Raw genomic sequence first — 26,254 nt, 5'->3', positions numbered from 1 at the left:
CTCTTCTTGCACCTAGCCTGGCACGAGTTGTTGTGTATACCTGTGTGTTACAGCTCATATTGTTTATATACACTTAGCCTGGCTCTGTGAGGCCCAGTCATTAACACTGAACCCTGTGGGAGCCTTAGTCTGGCTCTGTGAGTATCACTGATTAACACTGAACCCTGTGGGAGTCTTAGTCTGGCTCTGTGAGTCTCAGTGATTAACACTGAACCCTGTGGGAGCCTTAGTCTGGCTCTATGAGCCTCAGTGATTAACACTGAACCCTGTGTGAGCCTTAGTCTGGCTCTATGAGCCTCAGTGATTAACACTGAACCCTGTGGGAGCCTTAGTCGGGCTCTGTGAGCCCCAGTGATTAACACTGAACCCTGTGGGAGCCTTGGTCTGGCTCTGTGAGTATCACTGATTAACACTGAACCCTGTGGGAGTCTTAGTCTGGCTCTGTGAGTCTCAGTGATTAACACTGAACCCTGTGGGAGCCTTAGTCGGGCTCTGTGAGCCTCACTGATTAACACTGAACCCTGTGTGAGCCTTAGTCTGGCTCTATGAGCCTCAGTGATTAACTCTGAACCCTGTGGGAGCCTTAGTCGGGCTCTGTGAGCCTCAGTGATTAACACTGAACCCTGTGGGAGCCTTAGTCGGGCTCTGTGAGCCCCAGTGATTAACACTGAACCCTGTGGGAGCCTCAGTCTGGCTCTGTGAGTCTCAGTGATTAACACTGAACCCTGTGTGAGCTTTAGTCTGGCTCTGTGAGTCTCAGTGATTAACACTGAACCCTATGGGAGCCTCGGTCTGGCTCTGTGAGTCTCAGTGATTAACACTGAACCCTGTGGGAGCCTTAGTCTGGCTCTGTGAGTCTCAGTCATTAACACTGAACCCTGTGGGAGCCTTAGTCTGGCTCTGTGAGCCTCAGTGATTAACACTGAACCCTGTGGGAGCCTTAGTCTGGCTCTGTGAGTCTCAGTGATTAACATTGAACCCTGTGGGAGCCTCAGTCTGGCTCTGTGAGTCTCAGTGATTAACACTGAACCCTGTGGGAGCCTTAGTCTGGCTCTGTGAGTCTCAGTCATTAACACTGAACCCTGTGGGAGCCTTAGTCTGGCTCTGTGAGTCTCAGTGATTAACACTGAACCCTGTGGGAGCCTTAGTCGGGCTCTGTGAGCCTCAGTGATTAACACTGAACCCTGTGGGAGCCTTAGTCTGGCTCTGTGAGCCTCAGTGATTAACACTGAACCCTGTGGGAGCCTCAGTCTGGCTCTGTGAGTCTCAGTGATTAACACTGAACCCTGTGTGAGCTTTAGTCTGGCTCTGTGAGTCTCAGTGATTAACACTGAACCCTATGGGAGCCTCGGTCTGGCTCTGTGAGTCTCAGTGATTAACACTGAACCCTGTGGGAGCCTTAGTCTGGCTCTGTGAGTCTCAGTCATTAACACTGAACCCTGTGGGAGCCTTAGTCTGGCTCTGTGAGCCTCATTGATTAACACTGAACCCTGTGGGAGCCTTAGTCTGGCTCTGTGAGTCTCAGTGATTAACATTGAACCCTGTGGGAGCCTCAGTCTGGCTCTGTGAGTCTCAGTGATTAACACTGAACCCTGTGGGAGCCTTAGTCTGGCTCTGTGAGTCTCAGTCATGAACACTGAACCCTGTGGGAGCCTTAGTCTGGCTCTGTGAGTCTCAGTGATTAACACTGAACCCTGTGGGAGCCTTAGTCTGGCTCTGTGAGCCTCAGTGATTAACACTGAACCCTGTGGGAGCCTCGGTCTGGCTCTGTGAGTCTCAGTGATTAACACTGAACCCTGTGGGAGCCTTAGTCTGGCTCTGTGAGCCTCAGTGATTAACACTGAACCCTATGGGTGCCTCAGTCTGGCTCTGTGAGCCACAGGGTTTGAAACCTAAGGAACCGTGGCATCCGACTCCATTGCTGACGTTCACCTTCTCACGCACACGAGGCTAATTAATTATTCATAAGTTGTGACCGCACCTCCGCTCTCCCATTGGTAGTTCCGCGCGACGCGATTAGCATAATTTATTCACTATTGATCACGGCTCCCCTACCCCGCGCGCTGTGGGGGGTGGGGCGTTGGGGAAGGGGGGGCATGTGGACCGCTTCTTGCTCGCTCCCATTGGCTGCCGGCGACGTCACGCGCCGACGCGGAGCGCGCTGGTTGGATGCTCTTGTTGCTATGCTCGCGGGGGGGAGGGGGGTTGGTGCGGGTGGGGGGGAAGGTGGGAGGGAGGGAGGGGGTGGGGGGAGCTTTCGAGGAACGGTTCTTGGGTTTCAAGAGCTTTGCGTGCAAAAACAGGAATCTCTTAATTTAAGTCTTAATTTTATTTTAACAGTATCGTGCAACTATTTACGCTTTTGGCGAATGCAACTTTGCACAACCACTGCATTTAAATTGCCCATCGCGAAAAAAAACTGATAAAAATGTCTTTGGGCTAATGGTATACTTGATCACTAATCTCCCATTCGGTTAATTCAGTACGGGGCATATATTGAATTAGCGCGCGCGTGAAAGCAAAAACGTCGCCGTGCATGCGTCAACTACGAATGATACGATCGCATTCCCTTTAATTTACACCGACGGTGTAATGCGGCGTTTGCGTTGTCGTGGAAATTCGCATTCCAGACTGACGTGGGGTTTGTTGCTGTGTAAGCAGCTCGTGGTGCTGGTGGTTGTGGTGGTTGTGGTGGTGGTGGTTGTGGTTGTGGTGGTTGTGGTGGTGGTGGTTGTGGGTGTGGTGGTTGTGGTGGTTGTGGTGGTGGTGGTTGTGGTGGTGGTTGTGGTTGTGGTGGTGGTGGTGGTTGTGGTGGTGGTTGTGGTGGTGGTGGTTGTGGTTGTGGTGGTTGTGGTGGTGGTGGTTGTGGTGGTTGTGGTGGTGGTGGTGGTTGTGGTGGTGGTTGTGGTGGTGGTTGTGGTGGTGGTGGTTGTGGTGGTGGTTGTGGTGGTGGTGGTTGTGGTTGTGGTGGTTGTGGTGGTGGTGGTTGTGGTGGTGGTGGTTGTGGTTGTGGTGGTGGTGGTGGTTGTGGTGGTGGTGGTGGTTGTGGTGGTGGTGGTGAAGTAACAGCTGCGTGTGGGTAACGTTGAGCCCTCGTGATCGGAAAGATGAGACACGAACAACAACCACCACCACCATCAGTAGTAGCCACTTGAAGATGTTTCTTGTTAATGTTTTTGTGTTGTTGCGGTTACACCCGAGTCAAGAGCCCCATGGCTCACAGGGCTACACCTAACAACCAACAGCAACACTACCAACACTACCACTACAACCAACACTACCACCACAACCAACACTACCACCACAACCACCACCAACACTACCACCACAACCACCACTACCAACACTAACACCACAACCAACACTACCACCACAACCAACACTACCACCACAACCAACACTACCACCACAACCAACACTACCACCACCACCAACACTACCACCACAACCAACACTACCACCACAACCAACACCAACACTACCACCACAAACACCACCAACACTACCATCACAACCAACAGCAACACTACCACCACAACCAACAGTACCACCACAACCAACACTACCATCACAACCAACACCAACACTACCACCACAACCACCACCAACACTACCACCACAACCAACAGCAACACTACCACCACTACCACCACCAACACTACCACCACTACTACCACCAACACTACCACCACAACCACCACCACCACAACCAACACTACCATCACAACCAACGCCGACAATACTACAACCACCACCAACACTACCACAACAACCACCACCAACACTACCATCACAACCAACACCAACACTACTACAACCACCACCAACACTACCACCACAACCACCACCAACACTACCACCACAACCAACACTACCACCACAACCAACACCAACACTACAACAACCACCACCAACACTACCACCACAACCACCACCAACACTACCATCACAACCAACACTACCACCACAACCAACACCAACAATACTACAACCACCACCAACACTACCACCACAACCACCAACACTACTACCACCACAACCACCAACACCACCAACACTACCACCACAACCACCACCACCAACACTACCACCACAACCACCAATACTACTACCACCACAACCACCAACACTACCACTACAACCACCACCACCAATACTACCAACACAACCAACACTACCACCACAACCACCAACACTACTACCACAACCACCACCACTATCACCACCACAACCACCAACACTACCACCACAACCACCAACACTATCACCACCACAACCACCACCACCAACACTACCACCACAACCAACACCAACAATACTACAACCACCACCACCATCAACACTACCACCACAACCACCAACACTACTACCACCACAACCACCACCAACACTACCCTCACAACCAACACCAACAATACCACCACAACCAACACTACCACCACAACCACCACAACCAACACTACCACCACAACCACCAACACTACTACCACCACAACCACCAACACTACCACCACAACCACCAACACTACCACCACAACCACCACCAACACTACCAAAACAACCACCACCAACACTACTACAACCACCAACAACACTACCACCACAACCAACACCAACACTACTACAACAACCACCACCAACACTACCATCACAACCAACAGCAACACTACCACCACTACTACCACCACCACCAACACTACCACCACAACCAACATCAACACTACTACAACCACCACCAACACTACCACCACAACTACCACCAACACTACTACAACCAACACCAACACTACTACAACCACCACCAACACTACCATCACAACCAACACCAACACTACTACAACCACCATCAACACTACCACCACAACCACCACCAACACTACCACCACCAACAACACTACCACCACAACCACCACCAACGCTACCACAACCACCACCACCAACACTACTACAACCACCATCAACACTACCACCACAACCACCACCAACACTACCACCACAACCACCACCAACACTACCACCACAACCAACACCAACAATACTACAACCACCACCAACACTACCACCACAACCACCACCAACACTACCACCACAACCACCACCACAATCACCACCAACACTACCACAACCACCACCACCAACACTACTACAACCACCACCAACACTACCACCACAACCACCACCAACACTACCACCACAACCACCACCAACACTACCACCACAACCAACACTACCACAACCACCACGACCAACACTACTACAACCATCAACAACAACACTACTACAACCACCATCAACACTACCACCACAACCACCAACAACACTACCACAACCACCAACACTACCACAACCACCCCCAACACTACCACCACAACCACCACCAACACTACCACCACAACCACCACCAACACTACCACAACCACCACCAACACTACCACAACCACCAACACTACTACAACCACCAACACTACTACAACCACCACCAACACTACTACAAACACCACCAACAATACCACCACAACCACCACCAACACTACTACAACCACCACCAACACTACTACAACCACCACCAACAATACCACCACAACCACCACCAACACTACTACAACCACCACCAACACTACTACAACCACCACCAACAATACCACCACAACCACCACCAACACTACTACAACCACCACCAACACTAACACAACCACCACAAATACTACTACAACCACCACCAACGCTACTACAACCACCACCAACACTATTACAACCACCACCAACACTACTACAACCACCACCACTACCACAACCACCAACACTACTACAACCACCACCAACACTACCTACACCAACACAACCACCACCACCATAACCACCACCAACACAACCACCAAAACAATTGTTGGAATTCCCTACACCTCTGCTGTAGCAGATACCTAATACATGAAAATTAAAAATGAAAACACTCCCACAACCACCACCAACACTACTACCACAACCACCACCAACACTACCACAACCACCACCACCAACACTACCACAACCACCACGAACACTACCACCAGAACCACCCCCAACACTACTACAACCACCAACACTACTACAACCACCAACACTACCACCACAACCAACACTACTACCACAACCACCACCACTACTACAACCACCACCAGCACTACCATCACCAACACTACCACCACAACCACCACCAACACTACCACAACCACCAACACTACTACAACCACCACAACCACCACCAACACTACCACAACCACCACCACAAACACTACTACAACCACCACCAACACTATCACCACCAACACTACCACCACAACCACCACCAACACTACTACAACCACCATCACCAACACTACTACAACCACCAACACTACTACAACCACCACCAACACTACTACAACCACCAACACTACTACAACCACCAACACCAACACTACTACAACCACCACCAACACTACCACAACCACCAACACTACTACAACCACCACTACCACAACCACCACCAACACTACTACAAACACTACCACCAACACTACTACCACCACCACCAACACTACCACCACCAACAGTACCACAACCAACACTACCACAACCAACACAACCACCACCACAACCACCACCAACACAACCACCAACACAATTGTTGGAATTCCCTACACCTCTGCTGTAGCAGACGGACAGAAAATATGGCATCTGTGCAGGACCGCCCTTTCCTGAAACGGCATTGGGGCTCCGCAAGCCTCTCCTCAGCGTGCCTGGCAAGGCGATTTTGAAATATCCTTGCCAGAACCTTTCCCGGCACACTGAGGAGTGAGATGCCCCTGTAGTTGTTACAGTCTGTGCGGTCCCCCTTCTGGAAGAGGGGGACCACCCGGGCATCCTTTCCAATCCTGCAGAACCCATCCAGTGGTCCAGCGTATTGTTATAATGTCATGTAGGGCAGTCTGTGCACAAACTCCACCCTCCCTCAGCATTTCGCTTGTGAGATCATCTCTGCCTAGTGACTTTCCTAGTTTCAGGCTCTGGATCGCCTTCAGTACTTCCTCAACAGATGGCACCTCAGCCAGCCACTCACAGGGGGTGACTTCTTCCAATATTTAATGGCAGGACTCCAGGAAGTGGCCCTGAAGCTTGGCCACAACGTAAGGGGACCGTGGCCATTTACAGCCAACGTCAGTTGAGCAGTGGACAATTAGACCCAAGCTGAAAGATAACTTATAAAAAAAAGTTTGACAAAAATATGTATTTTAATGATAGAATATAGTTATTGTCATCAGTGTGACATACGTATACCAAGTGTGCAGTCGATACCACATTGGGTAGTGGGTTAAAATTGAGTTACAAGATTTGATGATTCAACAACAACAACAAACATTGAGTTAATAGAGAGCGTGTACTAATAATGTTTAAAGATATATTTTTAATGATAGAATATAGTTATTGTCATCAGTGTGACATAAGTATACCAAGTTTTCAGTCGATACCACATTGGGTAGTGGGTTAACATTGAGTTACAAGAGTTGAGGATTCAACAACAACAACAACAGACATTGAGTTAATAGAGAGCGTGTACTAATAATGTTTAAAGATATATTTTTAATGATAGAATATAGTTATTGTCATCAGTGTGACATAAGTATACCAAGTTTTCAGTCGATACCACATTGGGTAGTGGGTTAAAATTGAGTTACAAGAGTTGAGGATTCAACAACAACAACAACAGACATTGAGTTAATAGAGAGCGTGTACTAATAATGTTTAAAGATATATTTTTAATGATAGAATATAGTTATTGTCATCAGTGTGACATAAGTATACCAAGTTTTAAGTCGATACCACATTGGGTAGTGGGTTACAATTGAGTTACAAGATTTGAGGATTTAACAACAACAACAACAACAGACATTGAGTTAGATAAAAACGTGTGATAAAAATAGCTACACACAACTCAGTGGGGGACCTCACCTGGTAAAATGAAAAGAATACAGTGAGGGAAAAACGTATTTGATCCCCTGCTGATTTTGTACGTTTGCCCACTGACAAAGAAATGATCAGTCTATAGCTTTAATGGTAGGTTTATTTGAACAGTGAGAGACAGAATAACAACAACAAAATCCAGAAAAACGCACGTCAACAATGTTATACATTTATTTGAATTTTAATGAGGGAAATAAGTATTTGACCCCCTCTCAATCAGAAAGATTTCTGGCTCCCAGGTGTCGTTTATACAGGTAACGAGCTGAGATTAGGAGCACACTCTTAAAGGGAGTGCTCCTAATCTCAGCTTGTTACCTGTATGAAAGACACCTGTCCAAAGAAACAATCAATCAATCAGATTCCAAACTCTCCACCATGGCCAAGACCAAAGAGCTCTCCAAGGATGTCAGGGACAAGATTGTAGACCTACACAAGGCTGGAATGGGCTGCAAGACCATTGCCAAGCAGCTTGGTGAGAAGGTGACAACATATTCTTAGTTTTTTCGGTAAAGTCACGTTGAAGAGAAACAACAAAATAACAAAATATATATAAAACAATAAAAAATTCTCACGACGTTTCGACCATAACTCAAACGGTCATCATCAGGTGTGTCGGTTTGCATAAATTTATTTTGAAAACGGCATATTTATTTATTTATATTTATATAAAAAAAATAACGTTTGCGTCACGCGCAACTATGGCAGTTTGCCAGGACTAGTCCATCTATTTTTTGAAAAGAGGAGGGGGGAGACGAAATTTGTTTTTATGTATGCTGTCTGAAAGGCACTGTAAGCGTGAACAATCAATCAAGAACTGAAATGATTTATCAAATCTTTCCAATGATTGCTAAGATAGAATCCATCTTCTCGGTTGAAATTGTCTCTGTGTTTGTATATGTGGATAGCCTCATGAACGAATCTCTCATGGAAGCCAGATGGCTTACAAAGAACCTCCGTCTTGGAAAAGTCAATGGCATGTGAGCCTACTGAATTAGAACAATGATCTGCTACGGCCGAGGTGTTGGTCCTACCGTGTTTAAGGTCTGCTTTATGTTCACGAATGCGGTCCGAGATATGGCGTTTGGTTTCTCCAATGTAACTACTACCACAGAGGCAACTTAGTTTGTAGACACCAGGGTATTGTATGTCCGGAATCACATCTTTTACAGACGGAACCAGATCACGGATTTTATGTAATGTGTTGAAACGGACCTGGATCTTGTGTTTATTCAAGATTTTGGAGATCTTTTTTGTGATCCCAGCAATGTAGGGTAAAGTGATGGTTTTGAAAGGCTCCTCAAGAGGGTTCTTCTTCATGGTTTGAGTGATAGCTTTGCGGATTGTATAGTCTGAGTAACCATTAGCCCTAAGAGCTTGGTGTACGTGCTTGAGTTCACTGCTTATGTGTTCCTGGTCGGATATGCATTGGGCTCTATGATACAGAGTCTTGATGAGAGAATTCTTCTGTGATGGATGGTGGTGGGAATCCGGTTTCAGATAAGCATCCGTATGGGTAGCTTTCCTGTAGACAGAGTGGCTCATTGAACCATCAGGTCTCTTTTTTAATTAGGACATCCAAAAAAGGTATCTTGCCATCTATTTCGACTTCCATGGTAAATCTGATGGCTGGGTGTATGGAATTGATGTGGTCGAAGAATTGGTCTAGAGCAGGCCGGCCATGTGGCCAGATGACAAAAGTGTCATCCACGTACCTCTTCCATAAGGTTGGGCGCAGAGTGGCAGTCTGGATGGCGTCAGTCTCAAATTTCTCCATGAAAATGTTAGCTATAACTGGAGAAAGGGGGGAGCCCATTGGGGTGCCCTCAGTTTGTTTGTAGAAAGTTCCATTCCAAGTGAAGTATGTATTGGTTAAACAGTGTCTCACCAGGGGGGGTACCTCAGTGTTTAGTCCTTGATGAACCAAGTCTTCAATGATTGCAATGGTGTCAGGTACAGGAACCTTGGTGAATAAGGAAACTACATCAAAACTGACAAGCAGGTCGTCTGGGGACAGGGAAATACCCTTGATTGTTGATACCAGGTGAGTAGAATTTTGTACCGCAGAGGTGGTCTTTCCAGTGAAAGGACGCAGGATTTCAGACAAAAAACGAGCTAGTTTGTAGGTGGGGGAGCTGATAGTAGAGACTATGGGACGAAGAGGTGTATCAACTTTATGTATTTTTGGTAAGCCGTATAATCTTGGTGGCCTGGCAGCAGAAGGTTTCAACGAAAACTGTTTAGATTGATCAATTAATGCGGTTGAATCAGAAATTATTTTGTTGGTTTGTGTGACGAGGCTGTTGGTGGGATCTCTTTTTATTTTTGTATAACTACATTGCAATCATTGAAGACTTGGTTCATCAAGGACTAAACACTGAGGTACCCCCCCTGGTGAGACACTGTTTAACCAATACATACTTCACTTGGAATGGAACTTTCTACAAACAAACTGAGGGCACCCCAATGGGCTCCCCCCTTTCTCCAGTTATAGCTAACATTTTCATGGAGAAATTTGAGACTGACGCCATCCAGACTGCCACTCTGCGCCCAACCTTATGGAAGAGGTACGTGGATGACACTTTTGTCATCTGGCCACATGGCCGGCCTGCTCTAGACCAATTCTTCGACCACATCAATTCCATACACCCAGCCATCAGATTTACCATGGAAGTCGAAATAGATGGCAAGATACCTTTTTTGGATGTCCTAATTAAAAAGAGACCTGATGGTTCAATGAGCCACTCTGTCTACAGGAAAGCTACCCATACGGATGCTTATCTGAAACCGGATTCCCACCACCATCCATCACAGAAGAATTATCTCATCAAGACTCTGTATCATAGAGCCCAATGCATATCCGACCAGGAACACATAAGCAGTGAACTCAAGCACGTACACCAAGCTCTTAGGGCTAATGGTTACTCCGACTATACAATCCGCAAAGCTATCACTCAAACCATGAAGAAGAACCCTCTTGAGGAGCCTTTCAAAACCATCACTTTACCCTACATTGCTGGGATCACAAAAAAGATCTCCAAAATCTTGAATAAACACAAGATCCAGGTCCGTTTCAACACATTACATAAAATCCGTGATCTGGTTCCGTCTGTAAAAGATGTGATTCCGGACATACAATACCCTGGTGTCTACAAACTAAGTTGCCTCTGTGGTAGTAGTTACATTGGAGAAACCAAACGCCATATCTCGGACCGCATTCGTGAACATAAAGCAGACCTTAAACACGGTAGGACCAACACCTCGGCCGTAGCAGATCATTGTTCTAATTCAGTAGGCTCACATGCCATTGACTTTTCCAAGACGGAGGTTCTTTGTAAGCCATCTGGCTTCCATGAGAGATTCGTTCATGAGGCTATCCACATATACAAACACAGAGACAATTTCAACCGAGAAGATGGATTCTATCTTAGCAATCATTGGAAAGATTTGATAAATCATTTCAGTTCTTGATTGATTGTTCACGCTTACAGTGCCTTTCAGACAGCATACATAAAAACAAATTTCGTCTCCCCCCTCCTCTTTTCAAAAAATAGATGGACTAGTCCTGGCAAACTGCCATAGTTGCGCGTGACGCAAACGTTATTTTTTTTTTCATATAAATATAAATAAATAAATATGCCGTTTTCAAAATAAATGTATGCAAACCGACACACCTGATGATGACCGTTTGAGTTATGGTCGAAACGTCGTGAGAATTTTTTATTGTTTTATATATATTTTGTTATTTTGTTGTTTCTCTTCAACGTGACTTTACCGAAAAAACTAAGAATATGAATTACTGCAGTCACGAAAGTTTTAAATCAAAATTTAAGGTGACAACAGTTGGTGCGATTATTTGCAAATGGAAGAAACACAAAAGAACTGTCAATCTCCCTCGGCCTTGGGCCCCATGCAAGATCTCACCTCGTGGAGTTGCAATGATCATGAGAACGGTGAGAAATCAGACCAGAACTACACGGGAGGATCTTGTCAATGATCTCAAGGCATCTGGGACCATAGTCACCAAGAAAACAATTGGTAACACACTACGCCGTGAAGGACTGAAATCCTGCAGCGCCCACAAGGCCCCCCTGCTCAAGAAATCACATATACATGCCCGTCTGAAGTTTGCCAATGAACATCTGAATGATTCAGAGGACAACTGGGTGAAAGTGTTGTGGTCAGATGAGACCCAAAATCGAGCTCTTTGGCATCAACTCAACTCGCCGTGTTTGGAGGAGGAGGAATGCTGCCTATGACCCCAAGAACACCATCCCCACCGTCAAACATTGAGGTGGAAACATTATGCTTTGGGGGTGTTTTTCTGCCAAGGGGACAGGACAACTTCACCGCATCAAAGGGACGATGGATGGTGCCATGTACCATAAAATCTTGGGTGAGAACCTCCTTCCCTCAGCCAGGGCATTGAAAATGGGTCGTGGATGGGTATTCCAGCATGACAATGACCCAAAACACACGGCCAAGGCAACAAAGGAGTTGCTCAAGAAGAAGCACATTAAGGTCCTGGAGTGGCCTAGCCAGTCTCCAGACCTTAATCCCATAGAAAATCTGTGGAGGGAGCTGAAGGTTCGAGTTACCAAACGTCAGCCTCGAAACCTTAATGACTTGGAGAAGATCTGCAAAGAGGAGTGGGACTAAATCCCTCCTGAGATGTGTGCAAACCTGGTGGCCAACTACAAGAAACGTCTGACCTCTGTGATTGCCAACAAGGGTTCTGCCACCAAATACTAAGTCATGTTTTGCAGAGGGGTCAAATACTTATTTCCCTCGTTAAAATTCAAATCAATTTATAACATTGTTAACGTGCGTTTTTCTGGATTTTTGTTGTCGTTATCCTCTCTCTCACTGTTCAAATAAGCCTACCATTAAAATTATAGACCGACCATTTATTTTTCAGTGGGCAAACGTACAAAATCGGCAGGGGACCAAATACTTTTTTTCCCTCACTGTTGTATATAGATTAGTTTTAGTCGATGAGTAGGTGGCTACTCACCAACAGTGCTTGCCCCCCACACATCGCAGGCTTACGCGCCCAGTGTTATTCATGATCAGGTTTGTTTTTGGGTTGGATCGCTGTAAGTATAAATGTTGTGTCATAACCCTCTACCGACCTGATATGGCCGATAAGGTTTCTCACGTAAACAAAACACGCCAATTAGTTACCAGTATAGTGTGTAGTGTAGGGTATAGTGGAGTGTACAGTGTAGTGTGTAGTGTATAGTAGTGTATAGTGTAGTGTCTTGTGTAGTGTATAGTTGTTTATAGTAGTGTAAAGTGTAGTATGTAGTGTAGTGTATAGTGTAGTGTACAGTGTAGTGTGTAGTGTAGTAGTGTATAGTGTAGTGTCTTGTGTAGTGTATAGTTGTGTATAGTAGTGTAAAGTGTAGTATGTAGTGTAGTGTATAGTGTAGTGTATAGTGTAGTGTATAGTGTAGTGTATAGTAGTGTAGTGTATAGTAGTGTAAAGTGTACTATGTAGTCTAGTGTATAGTGTAGTGTATAGTGTAGTGTATAGTAGTGTATAGTAGTGTGAAGTGCAGTATGTAGTCTAGTGTATAGTGTAGTGTATAGTGTAGTGTATAGTGTAGTGTATTGTGTAGTGTATAGTAGTGTAAAGTGTAGTATGTAGTCTAGTGTATAGTGTAGTGTCTTGTGTAGTGTATAGTGTAGTGTAAAGTGTAGTATGTAGTCTAGTGTATAATAGTGTAGTGTATAGTGTAGTGTCTTGTGTAGTGTATAGTTGTGTATAGTAGTGTAAAGTGTAGTATGTAGTGTAGTGTATAGTGTAGTGTATAGTGTAGTGTAGTGTCTTGTGTAGTGTATAGTTGTGTATAGTAGTGTAAAGTGTAGTATGTAGTCTAGTGTATAGTGTAGTGTATAGTGCAGTGTATAGTGTAGTGTATAGTAGTGTAAAGTGTAGTATGTAGTGTCGTGTATAGTGTAGTGTATAGTGTAGTGTATAGTGTAGTGTATAGTGTAGTGTATAGTGTAGTGTATAGCGGTGTATAGTAGTGTAAAGTGTAGTATGTAGTCTAGTGTATAATGTAGTGTATAGTGTATAGTGTAATTTACTACTTTAGCCCACCGGTGTGTTTGAGAGTTAAATCCACAACATGTTTAATGTTTAACTCTCCAACACACCGGTAGGCTGAAGTAGTAGAATAATTAGCGCGTTTTGTTCACGTGACAAACCTTACCGGCCATGTCGGGTGGTGGAGGGTTACCACACAACAATTATTTTATACAGTTGTGGTCCCAGGTTCATACCCGTCAACCCATGCGGGTTACCCGTATTCTTTGTACGGGGAAATTGAGTAAAAACATTTTTTATATGTCATTTGTTTGTGTTTCTCCCTTGTGATGGGACTTTGTAGGATGAACGGTGAGATTTGCAAGGGGCATGGAGTGGCCAATGAGGCCTCAATTAGTCTGTAATAACGTAGGGTGCTGATGTGCGGTTGACAGAAATGTAGTTTTGAGTGTAGTAGTGTTGTGCGTGGTAGTGGCGAGTGTAGTGGCGAGTGTAGTGGTGGTGGTAAGTGTCGTGGTGGTGATTCTCTGTTTGTGTTTCTCCCTTGTGATGGGACTTTGTAGGATGAACGGTGAGATTTGCAAGGGGCATGGAGTGGCCAATGAGGCCTCAATTAGTCTGTAATAACGTAGGGTACTGATGAGCGGTTGACAGAAATGTAGTTTTGAGTGTAGTAGTGTTGTGCGTGGTAGTGGCGAGTGTAGTGGCGAGTGTAGTGGTGGTGGTAAGTGTCGTGGTGGTGATTCTCTGTTTGTGTTTCTCCCTTGTGATGGGACTTTGTAGGATGAACGGTGAGATTTGCAAGGGGCATGGAGTGGCCAATGAGGCCTCAATTAGTCTGTAATAACGTAGGGTGCTGATGAGCGGTTGACAGAAATGTAGTTTTGAGTGTAGTAGTGTTGTGCGTGGTAGTGGCGAGTGTAGTGGCGAGTGTAGTGGTGGTGGTAAGTGTCGTGGTGGTGATTCTCTGTTTGTGGTTCTTCCTCGTGATGGGACTTTGTAGGATGAACCTTGAGATTTATAAGGGGCACGGGGTGACCAATAAGAGCTGAATTGGTCTGTAATAAGGTAGGGGCACTGATTAGGGGTTGACAACATTGCAGATTGTTGTAATTACACTCCCCCCGATCAAATTAATTGACCCCCTAACAACCCCTCGCTCCCCCCCCCCCCCCATCGTCCTCTTTGCATATTTAATTGTGTTTTCACCTTCCCTCCCCCCAAATTTGGTATACAAAATATATATAAATAAATATTCACTCCAGCGCTGTCCTCCAGATGGTCTGGTCCCCTTCAGCCGATGAAGGCCGCTTGTGTTGTGGCCGAAACGTCGCGAGAATATTATCGTGTTATTTTATTTTATCAATTTATTATTTTATTCTCATTCTACGTGGTGGTGGTGACTTTACCGAAAGAGCCAAAGAAGAAAAATATGACCTTTTCAGATAATTAAATTGGGAGGGGGCGGGGGAGGGTCACAAGACATCTGGACCACCGTGAAACCGGACACCACGTTTCGTGTGCATTGTGACGTAGTGTTGTGTAGCGTTCATTTGTGTAGTGTACTGTGTGGTATACTGTGCTGTGTAGCGTTAATTTGTGTAGTGTACTGTGTGGTGTACTGTGCGGTGTACTGTGCTGTGTAGCATTAATTTGTGTAGTGTACTGTGTTGTGTACTGTGCTGTGTAGCGTTAATTTGTGTAGTGTACTGTGCGGTGTACTGTGCTGTGTACCGTTGTGTACTGTTGTGTAGCGTTAATTTGTGTAGTGTACTGTGCTGTGTACTGTGCTGTGTAGCGTTCATTTGTGTAGTGTACTGTGTGGTGTACTGTGCTGTGTACCGTTGTGTACTGTTGTGTAGCGTTCATTTGTGTAGTGTACTGTGCTGTGTACTGTGCTGTGTAGCGTTCATTTGTGTAGTGTACTGTGCGGTGTCCTGTTGTGTAGCGTTCATTTGTGTAGTGTACTGTGCGGTGTACTCTGCTGTGTACCGTTGTGTACTGTTGTATAGCGTTAATTTGTGTAGTGTACTGTGCGGTGTACTGTGCTGTGTAGCGTTAATTTGTGTAGTGTACTGTGTGGTGTACTGTGCTGTGTACCGTTGTGTACTGTTGTGTAGTGTTCATTTGTGTAGTGTACTGTGCTGTGTCCTGTTGTGTAGCGTTCATTTGTGTAGTGTACTGTGCGGTGTCCTGTTGTGTAGCGTTCATTTGTGTAGTGTACTGTGCTGTGTACTGTTGTGTAGCGTTCATTTGTGTAGTGTACTGTGCGGTGTCCTGTTGTGTGTGGTGACCTGTAGTGTACAGCAGTGCGTGGTGTACTGTGTGCACCACGTGGCGGAGTGTATTGTGTAGTGTACTGTGCGGTGTCCTGTTGTGTGTGGTGTACTGTAGTGTACAGCAGTGCGTGGCTAGCAAGACTGCGGTGGCTGGGTCATGTAGCCCGAATGCCCAGCCACCGCATGGCCAAATAGATTCTATTTGGCCGGGCTAGAGAAGACATTCACTGATGTGGTATCGAAAGATGTGGGGCTGATTGGGCTTGCCTATGACTGGTACCAGCAGTGTCAAAATCGGCCTCTGTGGAGGAGGAGTCGCTCCCCCCCCCGCCCCCCCCCCCAGGAACAACAGAGGGCAGAGGAGCCATGCTCACAACAACGGGGCAGAGTGCACAGCGGCTAAAATGCACAAAGTTTGCAGAGTGGAGAGCTCAAGGTGGTAGCATCTGCCGGTCATCTAAGCCAGTCAACCCATGGGCCTGCGCTGTAACCTCTGCGAACTGCCGTGGCGAATGGTTGTTGCTGTGTGTGTGGGCCTTGGTGCTTGGTGTGGTATAGGCTGCTAAGTGGTGCTGGCTATGTGTGTGTGTGGGGGCCGTGGTGGTGTGAGTCGGTGGGTACGTATGTAGGTAGGTTAGTGTGTTTGAGGGCCTGGTACCCTCCTCCCCCACCTGGTACTCTTTCTAACAAATACCACGGTGGAAATGCCGGAAAGTTTGTGCTGGAAGCCACAGGGGTCAGGCCTTTATGGTACCTTCTGGCCAAACCCAAATTGGTGGAGCCAGACCGGGACCCCCTTCTCAGGGTGCCTCCAGGAACAGGAGACCGCTGCTGTTGGTCATGCGGAATGATCAAACTGTTGCTGCGGAGGAGAGGCTGCCCGTTCCTCTGTCGTGAGCAGGACCGATGCCACCTAAACCTGTGTGGAAAAGTTGAGGCTCTTGACTCCGGTCACCGTGAGGGGTGGAAGTTCCTCCGCTCGGCAGGCTACGACCGAACGAGAGAATGAAGGGGGCGTGGGAAGCTGCGGGTCCCAGGCTGCTGTGGGCTTGCCTCCGCATCGGTAAGAGATGAGTAATGGTCGCGGTGGTTGCTTGTGCCCACGCCGAAGATAAACTTCAGTGGAGGGATGCAAAGAAGCCCGATGAGTCAGACGCTTTTCTGTAACCTCCTGTTCCACGTGCAAGCTACAATGCCCAAGTGGGTCATGATGAAGGCACCTGGGCCGGAGTGATTGGAAAGCCTGGGCCAGATCAGCTGAATAATAACGAGCGGAGGCTGCCAGAATTGTGTGCAGACCATGGGCTTGTAATTACCAACACGCTGTTCCGGCATCGGCGCATACACACAACATCATGGATGCATGCCGGGTCCAAGCAAGAACATCTGCTGGACTACATATTGATGGAACAGCGGTTGTGGGCCCATGATTTTGACACCAGGAACCTACCATGGAGGTGATTTAGCCAATGACGATCGGCTTGTCATCTGTACGGCAGGCCTGCCATTTCCTTTGGTTCTTTCGGTAAAGTCACGTAGAATGAGAATAAAATAATAAATTGATAAAATAAAATAACACAATAATATTCTCACGACGTTTCGGCCACAACACAAGCGGCCTTCATCAGGTGAAGGGACGAGACTGTCTGTCACTCCAGCGCTGTCCTACCAGACAGTCTCGTCCCTTCACCTGATGAAGGCCGCTTGTGTTGTGGCCGAAACGTCGTGAGAATATTATTGTGTTATTTTATTTTATCAATTTATTATTTTATTCTCATTCTACGTGACTTTACCGAAAGAACCAAAGAAGATGAATCATTGCAGTCACGAAAGCTTTAAATCGAGGCCTGCCATTCTTCCATCCCAGTGGTGTGTGTCCATCTAGGACCCCATTCAAGCCCAGAGGTGCTCTGGTCTAGCTAGCTATGAAAGTATAAACAATTTTCATTGTACCAGCTAAGGCCCACTGAGGTGTATAGCTTTTTTTGAAAATGCGACTTGCCCAAGAATGATAGCTCAACAAAGTGGCTTTGCACGCGGACATTTATACGAGCCGAACACCTTTAGCGCCTGTTTCTGAATGTGTCGGTGAAAAACCGCAGGGCCTGGAGAAAAAACTCCGCATGACCACGGGGAGAACATCCAAACTGCAGACATACAGCAGGCGTCAGGGGAAGGGATCAAACTCACGACCTCCTGCATTCCAAGCGTGGGAGTTAACATCTCCTAGCCACCGCGGCACCCCTAATGATAGTTGCAAGCAGGAATTTCAATGCCAGCTGGTGTTGGCATTGCCCTCCCCCCCCCCCCCTCTTGATGCTTAGGGGAAATGTGTGAGGGTCAGGACTGTGGTTCATGCAGCTGCAATCGCTGCATTGGGTATGCGGTCCAGATCTCCCCAGAGACCGTGGCTGAACGAGGACATGTTCCGGCTGGCTGAGAGAAAACGACAGGCCCATTCCCGTCGTCTGCAACATCCCACGTGAGAGAATGAGGAGGCTTACCACAGGATTTGCTTGGAGGTTCTGCGAGCCCTGCTTGTGCTGCTGGGATCGGGCGTGGGAGTGGGTTGTTGAGGAGAATAAATGCTGCACAGTAGCCCACAATCACGAAGCACTCTTTAATTCCATCCAAAAAATAACTTGCGGTGCCTCATGTATCACCATCATTAAGGGAAAGAATGGTGATCCGAACTCTGACCCCCAAGAACAGGTCTGCTGGTTTTCTATGAGACCTTTGGGGGGGGAGGGGGGGAGGGGAATTCCCTCAGCCCAGATAACATCATCGGGAAAGGTTGAGATGGGGCTGTAGTGCCCCAAATATTGACAGAAGTAGCCACCCCTTGTGAGCGTCTTGTTTGAGGTGCCATCTGAGGTGCCATCTGAGGTGCCATCTGAGGTGCCGTCTGAGGAGAAGTGGCGGGCGGCGATTATCTCCCAAGCCACCTGATGAGGGCACGGTGGCGTCTGTGTGCAGTCTGCCCTTCGTGGCATCATCACAACTTTTTTATTTAAAGCTTTCGTGACTGCAGGGATTCATATTCTTGGTTCTTTCGGTAAAGTCACCACCACGTAGAAGAAGGGAAACAATGAAATGATAAAAATATAAAACGATAAAATTTTCACGACGTTTCGACTGCAACACGAGAAGCAATCATCATCAGGTGTGAAAAACACAGCAAGAAAATTTGAAGAAAGTGGCGTTTTTTTCACGTTAGCGCCACGTGTTTTTCACACCTGATGATGATTGCTTGTGTTGCAGTCGAAACGTCGTGAGAATTTTATTGTTTTATATTTTTATTATTTTATTGTTTCCCTTCTACGTGGTGGTGACTTTACCGAAAGAACCAAGAATATCATCACAACTGTTGAGACCAAAGGACGAGTTCCTCAGGATTGGAAGGATGCCCTGGTGGTTCCCTGCTTTATGAAGGGGAGCCACACCGACTGTAACAACTACAGGGGCATCTCCCTCCTGAGCGACAGGGATGGTCCTGGCAAGGATTATTCAACATCGCCTTGCCAGGCACGCTGAGGAGAGGCTTGCAGAGCCCCAATGCGGTTTCAGGAAAGGGCGGTCCTTGCACAGACGCCATATTCTGTGTCCGTGTGTTACAGCAGAGGTGTAGGGAATTCCAAAAGGACCTACATCTCTGCTTTATTGAACTTGTCAAGCCCTATGATACCGTCAATAAGCAATGGCTCTGGCTGCTCTTCATGATTTCGGAGTCCCTCACTCTGCTCACAATCATTAAGCACCTTCATGTTGGCGGGCAGGCCCGGGGTAAAGCTCCTACATTATTTAGCATGATATTCGACCACGCGGTTCAAGAAGCTTTTCGTGGCTGGACCGGAGGCAATTTTTTTTTTAATCTGGCACAGAAACATTCTTTTAGAGCAGTGGTTCTTAACCCAGGGTGCACGCACACCCTGGGGGGGGGGGGGGAGGGGGGTGCGAGATGAGAAGTAAATGGGTGCAGGCTGCTGTAAAGGTTACAGAACCACTGGTACTCTTTGGCCTTCATCAGGTGAAGGGACCAGACTGTCTAGAGGACAGCGCTGGAGCGAACACAGCCAAGCTCAGACCGCGACCTTTAAGCTGTGAACCACTGGTGTTAGAGTATTTTCCTGCTTTGCATTTCCACAGGGTGAGCCGCTTTGTTGAGCTTTCATTTTTTAGACCAGGTTGCTTCAGAAAAAACGAGATATATAGCTTAGTGGGCCTTACCTTGTAAGCTATTTTTTTGTTTAAATAGTTTAAAATGAATCGTTTTAAATACAATGAGAGGCGGATCGATGTCCCGATACGGCCGAGGGATGATGTCTCCCTACTGGTCAAACATGTTATGTATGCTGGCGATCAGGTGATTGCTGCTCACTCAGAGATGGATTTGGAGGCGCTGTTGCTTGACCTTGCGCGTGTCACTAAGAGAGCCCCAACCAAAGCTAAGCACCTGCCTGCGTATTTTGTGCCATCAAACACTCCACCCCCTCAACTCCGCCATTGGTGACGGGGGAGTTGTGGGAAGAGTAGAGAGTTTTCCATACCTGGGCAGTGTGCTAATGACCAGATCCAGTTTGACAGCAGATGTCTCCGAATCAATCGGCATTATCTTTCCATTGGCTGCGTTACGGCTGTGTAGAAGCTACATGGTCTGTCGCTCCACACGAAGCTTCGGGTCTTCTCGGCTACTTTAATGCCCTCCCTTCTCTACGTTTGAAAAAACTTAGACCCCACTAATGGAACATCTGTGCCAATTAGAAATATTCAGGCTGGCCTGCCTACGATCCATCCTGAGTTTAACCAGAATGGTTTGTGTAAGGAGCTCACAAATCCTTGAAAGATCTAGATATATTCCCACCAATGAGTTCCTCCAGCGGGCAAGGCTGCGTTGGCTGGGTCAAGGAACCCGCATGCTCATCAAACGTAGCTTCTGTTTGCGCCGGATAGAGGGGGCTGAAGGGGCATGGCATGGGCGAGAGAGAAAAAATAAATTGACTCACGCAGTACAGAAGCATGTGGAGCCGAGTTGTAATTGCCGAAGACTGGTACCAGCAGTGTCAAGATCAGCCTCTGTGGCGGTGGCCCGTGAAGGGCGTTGCTGGACAAGTTGAAGGTGTCCGCGCTCCAACTACAATTGAGGGCAGAGGATAGACACTCACAATAACGAGCTGCAAGTTGGCAGAGTAGGGGACAGAAGTGGTGGATCTGCCAGTCATCTCAGGCAAGCCATAGCACCTCGGTCTGTCCTGCGATCTGTCGGCGAGCCTTCGACACTTCAAGTGGCTTTGGAGTGTGCCTGGCCTAGCGAAAGCACCGTTGCGATGTGACCGCCACTTGGTGATGAATGGCAGCTGTTGTCATATCTGTATGTGTATCTGTGTGTGTGTGTGTAGCAGTAGGTCGACTCAGCCTCAAATGAGTACCCGGTGCGGTGTGTAGTAAACATCGCCACTGAGGGAGACAAAGGCGGTCGGGCGTGGTGCTGGCCACCCACCCCCTCGTGTTGCCGTTACCGGCCTTCATAGGGTGCTCGCTAACGGCGCTTGCCCCTACAGTCTGTTACAGGCTACACGGGGGATCTTTGTATTTGTCTTTGTGTAGCAGTAGCACTCTGCGCTACGAACCCGGTGGCACTGTTGGATTCCTGCTCACGGCCAACACCAGTGACGAGGATTATTTCAACCGGTCCTGGGCCCCTCCCATAGGTCGATTCGGCCTCAAATGAGTACCCGGTGCGGTGTGTAGTAGACATCGCCTCTGGGGAGACAAAGGTGACCGCCCAGCCTCTCGTGTGCCCTGCCGGGCTTTATAGGTGCTTCTTGCTAACAGCACTTGCCCCAGCAGTCTGTTCAGACCTTACAGGGCGTATTCGTGGGTGTCTCGGCGTACCTCTCTGGTTCGTAGCGCAGTGTGCTAACAGCAGCACCACCCCCCTCCCCCGTCGCATTCACAAGCCATGGAAGAGAGAGGTCATGACTCACAATGAAGACACGTACGTACGTTGCCTCTGCGGTCACGTGATTCCCAACGCCCACCGCCCACCGCCCCCCGCCCCCAAAGCCTCTCCCCTTATCCACCACTCACACCCCACTCTCCTTACTCCCCTCCCCCCCATCACGTCACCAGCTGTGGCTGAAGACAAGTGAGCAGTGTCTAGACGTGACGTCAACGTCAGCAGCACCACCGCTCACTCTGTGTGAGCTTCCCACAACGTCTTCTTTGGTTCTCTCGGTACGGTCACGTAGAATGAAAATAAATTAATAAATTACTGAAAGCTCATTAATTTATTATCTTATTATCATTCTACGTGACTTATTTCGGTAAAGTCACGTAGAATTAGAATAAAATAAGAAATTAATGAAAGCTTATTTTTTTATTTTTTTATTCTCATTCTACGTGGTGACTTTACCGAAAGAACCAAAGAAGATGAATCCTTGCAGTCACGAAAGCTTTAAATGGAAACTTCCCACAATACTTGGAGATCCCATAGCGCCAGTAAAATATATATATCCAGAACCTGGAAGTGAGTGGGTGGGTGGGTGAGTGAGTCGGTTAATCAGTGGGGGAGTCGGTGGGCAAGTGAGTCGGTGAGTGAGTGTGCGCGTCAGTGGGCGAGTGATTGAGTGAGTGGGTAGATGAGTGATTTAGTTGAGTGAATAAAACAATAAAATTCTCACGACGTTTCGGCCACAACACAAGTGGCCTTCTTCAGGTGAAAGGAACAGACCTGTCGGGACGACAGAGCTTCAATGAACGTTGTTAAGATTCGTAGCGACTTTTAAGCTGGTTTAGAGAGGTGAGGCACCTTGACAAAGGGGTTTACATATCAAACAGGAGAATTTAGCATTGAAATAGCTGAGTGATTAGCTTGTGACTGGTCATAGCAATAGCTATGTTAAAGTCAAAGCCTACACATCCACAGAGGCACCTAGTACAATGGATGTGTAAGCTTTGACTTTAACATAGCTATTTCTATGACCAGTCACAAGCTAATCACTCAGCTATTTCAATGCTAAATTCTACTGTTTTATATGTAAACCCCTTTGTCAAGGTGCCTCACCTCTCTAAACCAGCTTAAAATGACGCTACGCATCTTAACAACGTTCATTGAAGCTCTGTCGTCCCGACAGGTATGTTCCTTTCACCTGAAGAAGGCCACTTGTGTTGTGGCCGAAACGTCGTGAGAATTTTATTGTGTTATTTAATTTTATTAATTTATTATTTTTTTCTCATTCTACGTGATTTTACCGAAAGAACCAAAGAAGATGAATCCTTGCAGTCACGAAAGCTTTAAATCGAAATGAGTAAAACTGGTGTGTGATTCGGTGGGTGTGTGGGTGAGTGAGTGGGTAAGTCGACCCAGTTGACCCATGACACCTGGGCCTGTCCCGTGACTTTCTGCCAGCGGGCGTTCAACACCTCGCGTGGCCTTAACGTGCACATGGCCTGGCACAAGCGTCGTGGTGACGTCACCGCCACTTAGTGGCGAATGGCGGTTGTTGTTGGGCAAGTGAGTTGGTAGATGAGTGTGTAGGTGAGTGAGTGAGTCAGTGGATGAGTGCCTGGCAAGGTGTAGTCGACCTTGCCACAGATGCTAGAGAAAGTATCCACCCTTTTGAGTGAATGGGTGGGTCTCTGGGTGATTGAGTGTGTAGGTGAATGTGTTGGTAGGCGAGTGATAGGTTGATTGAGTAGGGGAAAGAGTACATAAGTGAATGAGTGAGTAGGTTAGTGGGTGAATGAGTACATAGGCGAGTGAGCAGGTGAATTATTGGGTTGGCGAGTGAGCGATTGAGCAGATGAATGAGCACATAGGCGTGTGAGGAGATGAATGAGTGGGTAGGTGAGTCAGTAGGTGAATGAGGGTGTCGGTGAATGAGTGGGTAGGTGAATGAGTGTGTAGGTGAACGGATAACTCAATGCTTCACCTCCCGTGTTGTCCTGGCCAGGTTCATTTCCCGGTTCCCAATGAAGATGTCGAGGCCTCCAGCCTTGAGAAGGCTTGGCAACATCAGCTCCATCAGCAGCATCAGCAGCATCAGCAGCAGCAGCAGCATCAGCAGCTGCTCACCCATCAACATCATCAGCAGCACCAGCAGCAGCATCATCATCATCATCATCAGCAATGGCCGTGGAACCCAGATAATCTCCACAGCCTTCAATCCAGCCAGCACACCATCTGGAACATGAGTCCAACCTCGCAGAGGTGAGGGTGAGGGGCCTGGGTGAGGGATGGAGGAGTGAGTGTAAAGGCCATCATGAACTAAAACAAAACCATTTTTATTTTTATTTTTTCCCCGGTAAGGTCCACCGAGTTCTACAGGGTAGTCCTCTACTAGCGATGGAGATGCGTGTATGACGACCCCCATCGTGAGTCAAAACTATCGTAAGTCTAAGGTGGCCCTAGCCTACCCAGGAGTCTTAAAGAATGGTGATAGTTTAGCAAAAACAGAGCGAATTAACAGCACCGTACCGTATAAACTATACGCTGCATTGCACAGTAAAATGTAAAGTAAAGTAAAAAAAAAACTAGGTAAATTCTTAGCGTACCGATATGAACTGCAATTGAATATAAAGTTTTTTTTTCAAGAAACAATCCGATATCTGCATCACACACGTGGTGAGATGCGTGCATACCGGCAGCGCCCCAACGCCCAGTAGTCTCGTGCCCCGTTCGCCGCTGCGTTTGCCTGCCGCGCGAAATATGAAAAATCTTACGACTTTGCCGTATTCGCCATCGCCATCGTGAGATCGACGTATCGTAAGTCCGGGACCTTCGTAACTCGGTGACTACCTGTACTGCTCTTTGTCAGAAGCGGCACCCGCCTATCTCAAATGACGACTCAATGTACCTGGCTTGTCTTCATCACGTGGGAATTCATAGCAGCTGCCAACTACTCTCTAGGTGTTTTAGAGAGATGCGTAGAGACCCAGAGAGATACAGATATGCACATCGATACGCATAGGGACTCATCGAGATGCATAGAGACCCATAGACTGAACTATTTTTTATTTTTTATTTTACCAGGTTAGGCCTAACTGGGCTATGTCGGTCTTTTTCAGAACCGACCTGGTCGTCACATATGATAGCCCAACGAAGTGGCTTATCATGGTGTGGGAATTTGCAGCGGCAGCCAAATCGCTCAAAATGTGGAGAGAGAAAAAACAAACGGAGAACCTGGAGAATAATCGGGGAGAGAGAGAGAGAAAGAGAGAGAGACAGGGGAGGCAGATGCAAACTCCAAAATATACAGCAGCAGCAGCGGCGGCGGCAGGCATCGTCAGGGTCGGGATGAAGCCCGCAACCCTCCTGTACACCAGGCGAGGGAGTTAACATCTCCCTAGCCACTGCGACACCTCCATCCAGCGACGTTGCTGCCGGCAATCGGCACGCGGCAATGCACCGACGGGCAGTGTTGATGGGCAACAGGATGGGGTGGCTGAGGCTAGAACTGTTCACTTGGCGAGGAGGGATTGGGCAGGCCTAATACAGTGACCCATTGACGTGGTGATTAGATGTTAACTACTTCGCCGAGTATTACCGGAGGTTCATGGGTTCGATCCCAACTGTGGCATGTTCTCCCCGTGGTGGTCGCCTGCTGTGAATGTCCACGTGATGACGATGAGCCAATCTGTTGCGCTGCTGTCATTTGTGATGGGCAGTTCGCTTCTGAAAATTGAGCTACTCAGCTCAGTGGGGGTTTAACTAGAGAAATGGACTCGCACGCAGGATTCATTCATATTCACATCTCTCTCTCTCTCCCCGTGTCTCTGTCTATCTCGCTGTGTCTCTCCCCGTTCCTCTCTCTCTCTCTCCTTCTCTCCCGCTCTCCCCGTGTGCGTCTCCCTCCCCGTGTGTCTCTCTCTCCGTGTCTCTCTCTCCTTGTCTCTCTCCAAGTCTCTCTCTCCATGTCTCTCTCTCTCCTTGTCTCTCTATCTCTCC

At 47.4% G+C, this 26,254-nt stretch overlaps 1 protein-coding gene across 1 annotated transcript in view; it reads left to right on the top strand.

The window, feature by feature from the left end:
• Positions 1 to 26,254, top strand: part of LOC116958042 (uncharacterized) — an 88,943-nt gene that overhangs the window by 5,678 nt on the left and 57,011 nt on the right. The window contains exon 2 of the mRNA XM_032980529.2: positions 24,261 to 24,517. Coding sequence (XP_032836420.2) covers positions 24,261 to 24,517 — 257 coding nt within the window. The remainder of the gene's footprint in view (positions 1 to 24,260; positions 24,518 to 26,254) is intronic.

This window comes from Petromyzon marinus (assembly GCF_048934315.1).
Source record: "Petromyzon marinus isolate PM22_M1 ecotype Great Lakes invasive population chromosome 68 unlocalized genomic scaffold, UKy_Petmar_22M1.pri1.0 chr68_unloc.1, whole genome shotgun sequence".
Classification (NCBI taxonomy): Eukaryota; Metazoa; Chordata; class Hyperoartia; order Petromyzontiformes; family Petromyzontidae; genus Petromyzon; species Petromyzon marinus.
The sequence above is the reverse complement of the archived record's forward strand: the minus strand, read 5'-3'. Positions and strand labels throughout refer to the sequence as shown.